Source organism: Stegostoma tigrinum, chromosome 29 (assembly GCF_030684315.1).
Source record: "Stegostoma tigrinum isolate sSteTig4 chromosome 29, sSteTig4.hap1, whole genome shotgun sequence".
Classification (NCBI taxonomy): Eukaryota; Metazoa; Chordata; class Chondrichthyes; order Orectolobiformes; family Stegostomatidae; genus Stegostoma; species Stegostoma tigrinum.
This window is the reverse complement of record NC_081382.1, coordinates 36,720,345-36,734,192: the sequence shown is the minus strand read 5'-3', so window position 1 is coordinate 36,734,192 and position 13,848 is coordinate 36,720,345. Positions and strand designations below refer to the sequence as shown.

Sequence of the window (13,848 nt, the reverse complement as noted above, 5' to 3'; positions counted from 1 at the left end):
TGGTTAGCAGTTTGGATACACAGGATGAATAGCATTTTCAGGTTGGTGGGCTGGAATGGTGTTGCAAAACTCAGTAGAGGGAGTCTCAATAAGGTACAATTGACAAAAGGATAGAGAATGATGTATTTCCATTTACTGATGATATAAAGGTAGCTGAATGCAACCAGTGACACAAACACACACAGGCTGCAAAGTGATACAGACAGGTCTACATGGTTTGTTATACCTCACCAGGGTAACACACTGCAAGTCAAACCCAGCTAATCCTGGGGCTGTCATAAAAATTAAAGATTTTAAAAGATACAATGTTCTCCAATTTATCTGTCTTTTGAACCGAAATTAATATAAATCATGGACCATGTTTCTGAACTCTGAAAATGTCACTATATTTATTCCAAGTAATTAGACTCCAGCTCCAGCTCAGCAGGTCTAAATTGTTGGCGTTAATACTAATTAAAGCTCTAATCTGCTTATAAGCCTCCCCCTTAACCTGAATAGGTTATGGAGAGAGGGGAATATCTGAAAAGACAGATCCCAGGTACTGGGATGATTCTTATGACTTTTCTGCTGGCCATTATATTGCTCCAGTTCTCTTTCTCCAGGCACTAATGCTGGTTGGCAGGAGATACAGGGTAGCTGTTTCTAGTTATTAAAAGTGAAACCCCTGACTTATCAGTTAAAAGTCAGAGCTTATAACAATTGTTGCTGGAAAGGCAAACTTCTTTTGGGACTTAGTGAGTTTTGACTGCAGAGAACAGAGAGACTGTTCCAGAATTAGGGGGAGGAGGTGTGAGCTGAACAGCTCTCTCTTTTTTGTTCTGTAACTTGTTCTCCACTCCAAACAGTTCAGTTAGTTGCAAACCAATCTCACAGTTGTTGACAGACAAAACTCTTCTGTCCTTGATAACTGGTCACTAATCCAGGGACCATTCAATTTCTTGTTGCCAGCAAAAGCTGCTTCAGGTCTCCCCTTGGCTGCAAATCATCTGGATCTCAACTCTTCAATGATTCCTTGTTTTATTACACAATGCCTAGCATAGCTAGTAGGAACTGCAGATGCAGGAGAATCCGAGATAACAAGGTGTGGAACTGGATGAACACAGCAGGCCAAGCAGCAACTTAGGAGCAGGTCTAGCATAGGTGTCAGGTGATTTACTTTTCAAAACTACAGCACCCTCGCCAAAACATTGTATTTAAATTACTCTTTCTCATTTCAGTCTTTTAAAAAACACAAAATGTTCTTACAAACACAAAAGCAAAAGACATGGTTCTTACAGATTGGGCAGTGGGTGCTGTGTGAACAGTAAGATGAGGAAGCTTGAAGTTTTACACTTTGCTATTACGAATGAAAAGACAGAATATCGTTAAACCGTGTGAAACTTGTAAATGATGTTTGATTCTCAGAGAGAGCCCCACACTCGGGATGAGGGACCAGTCATGTAGGACAGATGAGAAATATTATTACTTGGAAGATTGTGAATCTTTAGAATTCTCCAGCCCAGGGGGTTGAGGATGTTTCATTTAATATATTTAAGGCTGAGTTTTTTTTTGGTGTCTCAGAGAGTCAAGGGATATGGGCAAGATGGGAAATTTGAAACCAAGCAACAGTGAGGAAGGGTCGAGGCCCGAAACATCAGATTCTGTGCTTCTGAGATGCTGCTTGGCCTGCTGTGTTCATCCAGCTTCACACTTTGTTATCTTAATAGTTAGGTGCTTGTTTTTGATTGGTGCAGACATGATGGGCTCTAGGGCCTTTTTCAGTGCTGTCAATCTCTGTAATTCTATGGCTATTAGCCACAATCCTATTGAAAGGCCAAATAGTATGTTCCTGCTCCTATTCCTTCTATCCTTGCATCCTCAGTACTGCAGTTCACGTTGAACTGCAGCCTGTCGTGAGAGTGTTAGCTGAGGCCAGGGTCAGACCAGTCTGGAGGAGTGTTCAGTTCTCTGGACTGTGTGTCCAGAGCTCTCAGACTGACCAGAGGGATAGACAGTACTAGGCTTGCGGCTCATTAGCAAATGAAACTCAGGACGAGTCAGCAGAGAGGAAAGAGAAAGAGTTATGAATTTGCTTGACATTTATTTTTAAAATGCCTCTTCACCGCATCCTACTGAAAGTCTTGAACTCAGCTGTTGTCAGAATGCCTGATGATGTGCTGCAGCAGTTCCCAGCTTATGCCTGGCCCTCAAGATCTGCTTTAAAATTCAAGGCACACCGAACAGCTTGAAGTGTGCAACACTCCTGTTTGGAGAAAGACAATTATTAAAGTGCACCAAGGATCAAACGGCAGTTCCATCCAGCTTTGATCATTAACTGATGTACTGATGCTTTCCTTTTGTAGCCATGCTTTAAGTTAATAGCTCCGATAGCATTTCCAAGTGTCACTTTAATGTGCTTCACTATTTGTGGTGTGCTGCCACGTAACTACTTCCAGATCACTTATGTGAGATTTAGTGATTATAGCAATGACTGTGTTTTGAATTAGAGGAAGGTGACTCCACCCCCTCACCCAGGGAGCCTTTTTCTGGGTCTGTTGTTATTTTCACTTGTGTTTGACCAGTTGTTGAGGAAACTTTAGAAAATGGTGAGAGGAGGTGCCAGGGGGCCGGGGTCTGAGTTGCAGAATGCAGGATTGTAGTGATGGCTGATATTCCTGTCTGTGATGGATACAAAACAAAGGGGAAAGTCAGTACTGTCCAGAGACTAAGGAGTGGAAGATCCTGGATTTTACATTCTTCGATATAATCCAAGTCTGGGATCTGATAGAAATTGATGAGGTAGAGAAAGGCGAGGATGTGTAATTAGTAAATAAGGGTGATAATTGGGTCAGGATCAAATTGTACAGGTTTCTGGTCACACTGCACCCAGCCCTGGAGGAGGGAGACAATTGAATAGGGCCACAAGACTGAATACTATTTGAGGGCTCTGTTATGAAAGAATGGCTGGGAGAATTTCTGGCTTTTCTGCCTGCCTGTCTGCCTTATAGAGAAAAGGCTAATTCAGAAAGTTAAACTAAGGGGAGGATTGGCTTAGATTAGTGAAGGCATATTTTTGGACAGACATTGTAGGAGAAACAACCCTACAATGAAAGCAGGAGGCGAAATCCCCAAGCTTCTGAAAACTGGATGCAGCAATGGATATGTTTTAAGTGGCTGAGCTAAGGTGCACCATAATTGTAATTGTATGAAACCAATAGACAGGAAATAGGGCGGAAGTCAAAGTGGGTGAGGGGGAGATGGTAGCTTCACGGTAATATTGCTAGCCTGGAATCTAAACACAATCTAATGGTGAGGGGACATGGGTTTCAATCCTACAATGGTAGCTAATGGAATTTAAACTCAATTCATTAAAAAAAATTAAAAAGTCTCAGTAATGATTACCATAAAGCCATCCTCAGTTGTTGATTCAGTAATATCCTTTAGGGATGGAAATTTGCCATCCTTCCCTAGACTGGTTTGCACGCGATTCCAGTCCACAGCAATGTTTTTGACTCTTAACTGCCCTCTGAAATAGCCCTAACCATTCAAGGGCAGTTAGGGATAGGTAACAAAGGCCTTACCACCAACTCCCACATTAAAGGACGGCCAATGAGTGGAACAGAATTTAATGCAGAATGTGTAAGTTCATACTAGGGGATAGGTAGCGTTTACTACAGGTTGGGGTATGCAGTACATATCAGTAAGGAGTAGGTGCAGTTTTGAAGGAATGTATGCAGAGCAGAGAAGCAGATATTAGGGAGTTTTCTTTGCTTTTCAAATGCATCCGCAAACAGCCCAGCTTCGCCAACAATAACTTGGGTAGATCCACGAACAATGTGCTTGAAATTCCCTCCTATAAGGTGAAATGTTAGCGAGTACATTCCATTCAGTGTGTTAAATGAATGCTAAAGGATAAAACGTGGAATGTTTCTAGCAGTGGGTGAGGCATGACTAGAGAAAGACTGAGTTACATCAACTGGAGAAAGACCAGGTTCATTTGCTGTTGGCCTAGGGTTGAGAGAGGAGTTATACATGTTACAGGAGTTTAACGAGTGGGACAGTATCCACGCTCTTGTAGCCAATTACTGCCATGACTGGGAAGTTTGTGATCTGCACATTTCAAGTGGGAACAAGATTGGGTTTTCTAGTGATTCTCTCTCACCTTCACAGTGAATTATCCCTGGAGTGTAACCCAAATTCCAAATAACACAGTAACTTGCCTGAACCAGTGAAGCACAATTTTACTGACATAAACCTTCAGAAAGATAGACTCAAGAGCTATGTTAAAAGAATCAACAAAGTTGTGCATATGCTATGAAATAACGTTTATATTTCTAAAATTAATGTTTACAACAGTATAAAGTTGATCTGTGATCAGCCCAGTGGTTCAGTTGATGAATGTGAAGAACCATACAGACTTGGAAAAGGGAGTAGATTTGATCCGTGATCTCAGCTGTTCTCGTCTTGGCCTGTGAGAGGGATTTTGCATTTGTTTCTCTTGTCCTGCTTGTTGTTCAGGAATATAAGCGTAAGGTTTTCCAGTGGTCCATGGTGTGTATGTGTGCGTACGAGACAGAGACAATAGGTTTGGTGTCCTCCTTCATTCATTTCAAAAGTCTCCTTAAGAACTTTTCCTCAAGGAGAATGTAGCCAAAGAAATAGGAAAACCGATACATTTCCTCGCCCCTCCGAGTGCATCTTACTTCGGGGAAGCCTCCAAGTACATCACTCTGCCTCTCAGCTCACTGTTTAACAGGAAGTGAGAACCTGAGACAGACAGGAAAACATGGAGTGTGAAATTGCAGGCAGTATAATTGAGACATTAAGTGACTATCCTGAGGACCCCTCGGCTGAAATACCCTACTGTTTCCATATGCTGCGATGGGATTTCCATGTACCTTTAAGATGACATGCCTTAAACTGCTGTCCATCGCTGTTCCCCATGAAAGGTGATGTGATGACAGGTCCCCATGACTCTAGACTGCGAGTGGTCTTACAGGTCAGATCTCTCTATTCCACCTCCCAGTTCACATTGTCTCAACATCGACTTATCACCAAACGAGGAACCCACATTGTCGCTTGGTCAGTCCCTGGTGTTTGTAATAAACAGAAGATTGCATCAAAATTCTGAGAATGCGCCAGATTTGAACACCATAGGAGAGGTGATAGAAGCTTGGTAATGGTGGGGAGACACGTATTTAACTGAATCTGTTGAGGAATGGACACGGCTAAATCAACTATCGTAGAATCCCTACAGTGTGGAAACAGGTCATTTGGCCCATCGAGCCCACACTGACCTTCCAAAGAGCAACCAGACCCGCTTCCCCATCCTACCTAACCTGCACATCTTTGGACTGTGGGAGGAAACTGGAGCACCTGGAGGAAACCCAGGCAGACACGGAGAAAATATGCAAACTCCACTAGTTCCTTCCTTCTACCCTCTTTGGCAAAGCAGATCATTTTATGTGCAGGCCTGTGCTCAATAAAATAGCAGCATCAGTATTTCTGAGGTTCGCAAATGAGACTAAAACCACCTAATTAGCTTTCCCTGTGGTCAGCTGGGATTTTACCCCATCTACTAACAAATCATAAACTAACAAATGACCAGAGTAAAATGTCACCACTAAATATCAATAAATAAATGCACATTCTATGAATGATGAACTTTATTCATGCTAAGTTCAGTTTAAACAAGGCACAAGCATTATGACTCACTCAGAGATAGTAAGAACTGCTGGCCCTGGGGTCAGAGGTAACACAGTGCGGAGCTGGAGGAACACAGCAGGCCAGGCAGCATCAAATGATCAGGAAAGCTGATGTTTTGGGTCAGGACCCTTCTTCAGAAACTCACCTTTCCTGCTCCTCTATGTTTCCTGGCCTGCTGTGTTCTTCCAGCTCCGCACTGTGTTATCACCAGCATTATGACTGTGTTTTGAGATAACATAGTCCTGGTTGCCAGTAGTAAAAAGCTGGGGGCGTGGGTGATTTAGGGTGTGCATGTGATGTAGAATACACTGTCACCATATAAATTGTATTGTATAAGCCAGCATCCTTGCTGAATAGCACTATGGGTCCAAATGGACTGCAGCGGCTCAAGAAGGCAGCTCCCCACCACCTTCTCAATGGCACCAGGGACAAAGCAATAAATGCTGGGCTCCGCCACTGATGAGCACATTCCTGAATGAATTTAAGAAAAAACATGCACCGTTCACTGATCTCGGTCGGGCTACGCTGCACGGAATTGCAGGAGAGGCTTTATGATGTGTGGCACTGTGAAAGGCCAGTGGATGAATGATAGGCAATTGTAGACAACTCAAAACAAGAAGATTCAAAATAACTCCAGCCATCAAATGGATGCCCAGCAGTAGATAATGAATGCCTTGTGCCATGATAGCTTTCAGAAATTTTTGTCATGTAATGATAACATGTAAATAACTGTGCCTACACTTAACCTTTTGACTAAATGGGGTTAGTTACAGATTAATTGGTTATTTATCGTATTCTTTGTGGGACTCCCCCTGTGTGCGAGTTGACTACTATAGTTGTTTAACATACAACAGTGACTGCGTGCAGGTATTTAACTGGCTGTGCGGCACCTCGTGACAAACTGAGGATTGTGAAAGGCGCTATACTAATGGAGGTTTGTTCATTCTGCCTTGATCTCCTGCACTCATCCAATGTCTTTAGCACTGACACCCACCCCCACCACTGATTCCTTGCATGGATCAATCCCAATCTAATGCTGCTCCAGACAGCCAAAGTGCCTGTGGATGGAGTTCAGGGTGAGACTGGTGCGCAGCTACTGTAGTCGAATTGTCCACTGATCCAACCGAGCCTCCACAATGAAGAGTGGATACTTCGGTGAGGTGCTGATGGTGATGATAAAGAACCAAAACCTAGAGAATACTGGCGAGAAGCCAAAAAGAATTTTTAAACAAATTGATGTTCATTTAGGGGATCAGACAGCATATGGAGTTAGGAATTTGCTAAATTAATTAAGAATAATTTGAGTCTTAATTTTAATTGCAGCATAACTTTAACGACCCACATATTGTGCAGCTCTTGATGGAACACGTTGTGTTTCGGAACAGGCTGCTGTTATTTTCAGCGCTCTGAACCACCTCACTATGTACCTGAATGCTCTCCACACACCAAAAGGCTTCGTATACAGATGCTGGCACTAACTGCCAGACATTTGCTGCCAATAACCCTCCTCCCTCACTGCATCTCATGGAAGAGGCAATCAAAAACACAAGGTGCAATGTGGGAATTCCTTTTTGGTTAGCTCCAATCCCTGGTGATCTCAGGGGACTGAGCATTTCCTAGAAAGATGCTCTCCATCTGTAGAATGCAAGGAAAGAAGAAACTTTTAATCTCACCTGCTGGCAGTATGATGATGGGTTAATTAATTGGGTGTTGTTGTTGAACAACTTGCGTTTATATAGTACCCTTTCTGTCGTTAAAACACATTGAGGTCTTTCACAGGGGTGTAATCAAACAGAGCTGTCAAAGATAACATCAGGATGAGATGCCGAGCAGGCAGGTCGTCGATCTTTCAGGAGTGTCCTGAAGCAGGAGAGGGGGCTTTTGGTTGGGAATTCCAGAGCTTAGGGCCCATGTAGCTGAAAGCAGAGTGGCCACCAGTGATCAACGCAGGGGACGTCCCAGGGGAAGAACACATAACTTGTTGAGTTTGTGAAGCCGGAGGAGGTAATAGACAGGAAGAGGTGTAGAATTTTCAAGCAAGAATATGGTCTTTAAGGCTTTGCCAATCCAAGAGCCAGTATGAGTCAGCGTGTATAGGGGCGATGTGTGAAGGGGGCTCGGAGGGAGATACGTTGCAGGGTTTTGGATGAGAAGCGGATAACGGAGGGTGCAAGAGGGAAGACCATCCAGGCGAGCACTGAGGAGAGGACAAACAGTGTTACAGGTAGAAGTGGGCAGTGTCATTGATAGAGGTTGGAAGCTCATTGAAGCAGACAAGGCCATCAGTTTGTGAATGGCTTGGCTGAGCCTCCGTTCAGTGGTCAAAGGTAGAGTTGGTCATTGGGAAACAGCCTGCAAACACAAGCCTCAATATTTAGAGGACTTCTCTGCTCATTCAGTACAGGATCCCTGCATCACATTGGAATCTCTGAAAACTTGCTGCTATGCTATCTCTAAGTAATGAAGTCAAAGCCTACTGTATAATCGTGACCTCGATCTTAGCTGGAAGAGAAGTTAAACCTGAAAGCTGTACCCTGTGGTGCTGCAGAAGATTCCCTGGCACTGTTCAGTTCACTCTGGTATCCTGACCAACATTTATCCTTCAACCAACATCATAGAAACAGATGATTAGATTACCTACAGCGTGGATGATCTACTCATGGTCTTCCCTGCTGGATGTCGGCTATAAATTTTGCAGCTCCAAAGTCTTTCATTGACAGCCTGGCACTTTGGGCTGTCTTGAAATTGTAACAGCAGATGAAATGGCCCTTCGGCCCATTCTGTCTGGCTCGTCATTATGCATTTATCTCCTTTTAATCCCATTTTCCAGTTCGTGGTCTTTGTAGATATTTTTGTACCTGCCCATTCAGCTTCTCTGGAGACTGGAACCCATGGCCTCCTGGCCTAAAGGAAAGGACATTGCACCTGTGCTACGGGAGCCCTCCCCATAGCCCTATATGCTGTGGCATTCCAGGTATTCTTCTCAATACAACTCAAATGTCTTGGTGCCTCTACCACCCTTTAAGGCAGTGATAACCACCATGTTCTGGGGTGAAAAACACTTTCCTCAGATCCCCTGTAAATCTTAAAATTGTGTCCCTGGTCATTCACCACTCTGAGGGGAAATGTTTCTCCCTATCCGTGCCCCTCAACTTTGTAGATCTCAATCACGTCTCTCCACCACAAACCTCTGCCTTCTCTGCTGTAAAGAGAACAGCCCTGACCTACCTTGCCTCTCTATAAAGGCACTATGTCAGTGCATTGGCTGCTCAGACTGTTCACTCCTGCGAGCAAGTTTCCTGGCTGTGTAAATGTGTCTTGTCATGAATACAGGACACATGTTACGAGAGCCCCTCATCTTTCCAGTAATCCCAAACATAACAATTTCATTTCCCAAACTGTGGTTAAAAAGGGTGATCCTCACTGGAAGGAGCAGGCTCTGGTGGAGTTGTGACTGGGCTATCCTTTTAACTCAGCTCACTTTAACTTGGTTATCGATTTAACCTGGCTATCCCTTTAACTGGCTTCTCTCTTGAACTGGGCTCTCCCTCTAACCTGGCATTCCTTTTAAATGGGCTGTGTCCCCCTTGTACAGCTATTCTTTCATAGGGACTTAAATATATTTCCCCTTCGCCCCCCTCCATACACACACACATTCCCAAATGAATGAAAAAGTGGACCTATTTCACATTAGAGGATGGATCAGCCTGGGCTGCAAGCCTAATCTCCACATCTTGAGCAGAGAGATCTCAGTGTCCATGTACACAGATCCTTGAAAGTTGCCACCCAAATTGACAGGGTTGTTAAGAAGGCATACAGTGTTTTAGCTTTTATTAATAGAGGAGTTGAGTTCCGGAACCAAGAGGTTATGGTGAAGCTGTACAAAACTCTGGTGCGGCTGCACTTGGAGTATTGCGTACAGTTCTAGTCACCGCATTATAAGAAGGATGTGGAAGCTTTGGAAAGGGTGCAGAGGAGATTTACTAGGATGTTGCCTGGTATGGAGGAAAGGTCTTACGAGGAAAGCCTGAGGGACTTGAGGCTGTTTTCATTAGAGAGAAGAAGGTTGAGAGGTGACTTAATTGAGACATATAAAATAATCAGAGGGTTAGAAAGGGTGGATAGGGAGAGGCTTTTTCCTAGGATGGTGATGGCGAGCACGAGGGGGCATAGCTTTAAATTGAGGGGTGAAAGATATAGGACAGATGTCAGAGGTAGTTTCTTTACTCAGAGAGTAGTAAGGGAATGGAACGCTTTGCCTGAAATGGTAGTAGATTTGCCAACTTTAAGTACATTTAAGTCGTCATTGGATGAGCATATGGACGTATATGGAATAGTGTAGGTTAGATGGGCTTGAGATCGGTATGACAGGTCGGCACAACATCGAGGGCCGCAGGGCCTGTACTGTGCTGTAATGTTCTATGTTCTATCTTCATGTTGCAAAGATCAATTGATCGGTCAGGCCAAGAGATCAGAAATTAACCCAGAAATTGTGAAGATGTGAAAGTGATCGTTGGCTGCATTGGTATCTCTCTCTCTCTGACACACACACGCATGCGCACACTCACACACATGCACACACACGCATGCGCACACTCACACACATGCACACACACACGCGCACACTCACGTACACACACGCGCGCACACACACATGCACACACATATGCACACACACGCGCACACTCACGTGCACACACGCGCACACTCACGTACACACACGCGCACACTCACGTACACACACACGCGCACACACATGCGCACACTCACGTATACACACACACACACACACACACACACACACACACACACACACACACACACACACACAGAGTCACCCCACAATAGACCTGATGGATCTGGACTGACCTTGCTGCTGTTTGCTCCCTTGTCTTTTTCTCTCTCTAGGAGGCCTGGTATCCTGGTTCTGGTCAACGATGCCGACTGGGAATTAATGGTTGGTGTTGCTGATTTTTCAGTCACAGTCGCATTTCGGTGAAAGGGTTGAGAGGACAAGAAGGCCTGGGTGGTATTTTATAAAGTTAAGAGGGACAACAGTCGAACCACTTCAGAGTAGTTACTTGTCACTGGACGGTTGATAGAAAGCTTTCCTGTTCCGAGACCTGTCCAGTAGTATATGACAATTATTCTGGCTCACCGGGGCAGCGAAAGGAATTGGTTCAGCCATTCCCCTCCAGAGCATTATGCTGTTGAAATATTAATTTCGAAGTCCAAAAGTAAAAGTGGGAGCAGGCCTTGTTAGATTCTGTTGCACCATTTCAGAGGCATTTTAAAGATTCAGATACTGTTTTTACCTCCATTGTAGCGTTGTCATTCACCAGACTTGGAACCAATCATCGTTTTAATGAACTGCATGTTTTTTTTCTGTTATAATCAATCACAGGACATGTCCCTCCATTTTATACTCCCATGGAGAAAATGGCTGCTAATGACAATTCAGACCACCGTTCAGCTGAAAGGTCTACAGTGAACTTTAGTCTGGGAAGGAGAAGGAGGGGGATGAATTTTAGTCTGGGAGGGAAGAGAAAGAGAGGGCGAATTTTAATCTGGGAGGGAAGAGAGATAGAGGGTAAATTTTAGTCTGGGAGGGAAGAGAAAGAGAGGGCGAATTTTAGTCTGGGAGGGAAGAGAAAGAGAGGGCGAATTTTAATCTGGGAGGGAAGAGAGATAGAGGGTAAATTTTAGTCTGGGAGGGAAGAGAAAGAGAGGGCGAATTTTAGTCTGGGAGGGAAGAGAAAGAGAGGGCGAATTTTAGTCTGGGAGGGAAGAGAGAGAGAGGGTGAATTTTAGTCTGGGAGGGAAGAGAGAGAGGGTGAATTTTAGTCTGGGAGGGAAGAGAGAGAGAGGGTGAATTTTAGTCTGGGAGGGAAGAGAGAGAGGGCGAATTTTAGTCTGGGAGGGAAGAGAGAGAGAGGGTGAATTTTAGTCTGGGAGGGAAGAGAGGGAGAGGGTGAATTTAAGTCTGGGATGGAAGAGAGAGAGAGGGCGAATTTTAGTGTGGGAGGGAAGAGAGGGCGAATTTTAGTCTGGGAGGGAAGAGAGGGCGAATTTTAGTCTGGGAGGGAAGAGAGAGAGGGTGAAATTTTAGTCTGGGAGGGAAGAGAGAGAGGGCGAATTTTAGTGTGGGAGGGAAGAGAGGGCGAATTTTAGTCTGGGAGGGAAGAGAGAGAGAGAGAGGGTGAATTTTAGTCTGGGAGGAAAGATAGAGAGAGAGGGTGAATTTTAGTCTGGAAGGGGAGAGAGGGTGAATTTTAGTGTGGGAAGGAAGAGAGGGTGAATTTTAGTTTGGGAGGGAAGAGAGAGAGAGGGTGAATTTTAGTCTGGGAGGGAAGATAGAGAGAGGTTGAATTTTAGTCTGGGAGGGAAGAGAGAGAGAGAATGAATTTTAGTCTGGGAGGGAAGATAGAGAGAGGTTGAATTTTAGTCTGGGAGGGAAGAGAGAGAGAGAATGAATTTTAGTCTGGGAGGGAAGAGAGAGAGAGGGTGAATTTTAGTCTGGGAGGGAAGAGAGGGAGAGGGAGAATTTTAGTCTGGGAGGGAAGAGAGGGAGAGGGAGAATTTTAGTCTGGGAGGGAAGAGAGAGAGGGTGAATTTTAGTTTGGGAGGGAAGAGAGAGAGAGTGAATTTTAGTCTGGGAGGGAAGAGAGAGAGAGGGTGAATTTTAGTCTGGGAGGGAAGAGAGAGGGTGGGCGAATTTTAGACTGGGAGGGGAGAGAGCGCATTTTAATTTGGGCTGGAGAAGAGAGGGTGAATTTTAGTCTGGGAAGGGAGAGAGAGAGGGCGAAGCGGGGGTGAATTTTAGTTGATTTTTTTAAAATTTAGATTTCCTTTCGTCAGGTGCTGCCTGGCAGGGTTGGAGCTGCCTTTCCTGAAGGTCCTTATTGAGGAGAGCTCGAGGCCAGTTTAAATTGGGAATTAATCTTTCCACCGAAACAAGTCATCGTTTATGTATAATAATTGGGAGGGGGGTGGAATATGGTTCAGAAAATCAACTCAGAAATTACCGACCGTTCTGAATATGTGACATTGATTTGAAATGATGCGATTAAAGTCTGCAAGAGAGAGGGCGGCTGGAAGTGCGGTAAAATATCGAGCAATGAATTTGTGGACGCTGGGCCGACGTAACAAAAAAACCCTGCAATTTTAATGAATATTTTGATGCACAAATATGCTTCTGTTAAAGAAAATGTGGTGGCAGATAGGAGACGGGATTCAGTTGATGTGTACAATTGGCTGGCTGTCCGTTTCATTGAGATTTGACCTGTCTTTGTGCTTCTGGACAGGGCCAGTTGGATTATAAACTGGAGAACCGAGACAACGTCGTTTTTATATCAACATTGCACGGCGGCTAACGAAACAGTTTGTTTCTGTAATTTGTTAAACGAAAAAGAAAGCGACCAGAAGCTTCTCTGAAACACCATTTAACCGTGTATTAAAGCGATGGCAGCATTATTCGCGACGCTATCCGAATCTGCTGTTTGTAATATACAGGCGGTTTGACCCGCGGTGCATTAGGATTACAAATGAGACTGAGAACATCACTGTTCATGTAAAGATGGTGAACTGTAAAATAAAATAAGCTCCTCTGATCCTTAAAATCCTTAATCCCTATTTAAAAGCAAAGTGGTTGTGATAATATTACTTTGACAATAACGTTACAGATTTTAACGCCCTGTAGTCAATTTCCGCCCGTTTCAAACGTTGCTTTTTTTTTGGTCAACGACTGTAATTTTCTCCGAAGTAAATTGATATGAAATCATGGCCGTGGAGTTTTTAAGTCTCGCAGTTCCTTTATCTTGTGCAGTTTGTGGAAGCTCTCTCTGTCCCTACACTCAGTTCGTTCGCAAACGCACCTAATTCGTTAACGGGGTGTTGGTGGGTGGGTGGGGCGCGGGCTGGGCTGAAACGGACCAGGCGGTGATATGCGAACGAAGTCCCCTTGGGTCACCCTTTTAAACGGGAGACTTGTGCACGTCCGTCGGTCCCGGGCCCAACTCGGCGCCGCGGAGTAACGGAACACGGCTAGTTCGGGTCGCACAGAGACACAACATTAACTACAATAAACCCTGGCCAGGCACAGACCCCATCTGTGGGGGGATCAGAACAAGTTTGAAGTACAGAATTCCTCAGAGATTGAGGAAG

The 13,848-nt window shown here is 44.4% G+C and overlaps 1 protein-coding gene and 1 long non-coding RNA gene across 3 annotated transcripts in view; one reads left to right on the top strand and one right to left on the bottom strand.

Moving 5' to 3' along the window:
• Positions 1–13,465, top strand: part of urm1 (ubiquitin related modifier 1) — a 43,835-nt gene extending 30,370 nt beyond the window's left edge. The window contains exons 4-5 of one of the 2 annotated variants that reach the window (XM_048558958.2): positions 10,594–10,642; positions 12,990–13,465. In XM_048558958.2, coding sequence (XP_048414915.1) covers positions 10,594–10,642; positions 12,990–13,058 — 118 coding nt within the window. In that variant the 3' untranslated portion in view covers positions 13,059–13,465. The remainder of the gene's footprint in view (positions 1–10,593; positions 10,643–12,989) is intronic. The other variant, XM_048558957.1, reaches the window with a different exon arrangement.
• LOC125465433 (uncharacterized) lies at positions 4,290–10,712 on the bottom strand. The gene is made up of 3 exons (XR_007250247.2): positions 10,555–10,712; positions 4,878–5,069; positions 4,290–4,746 (listed from the first exon to the last, which is right to left on the bottom strand). It is a non-coding gene; the product is annotated as an uncharacterized LOC125465433 (long non-coding RNA).
• Positions 13,466–13,848: the final 383 nt, after the last annotated feature.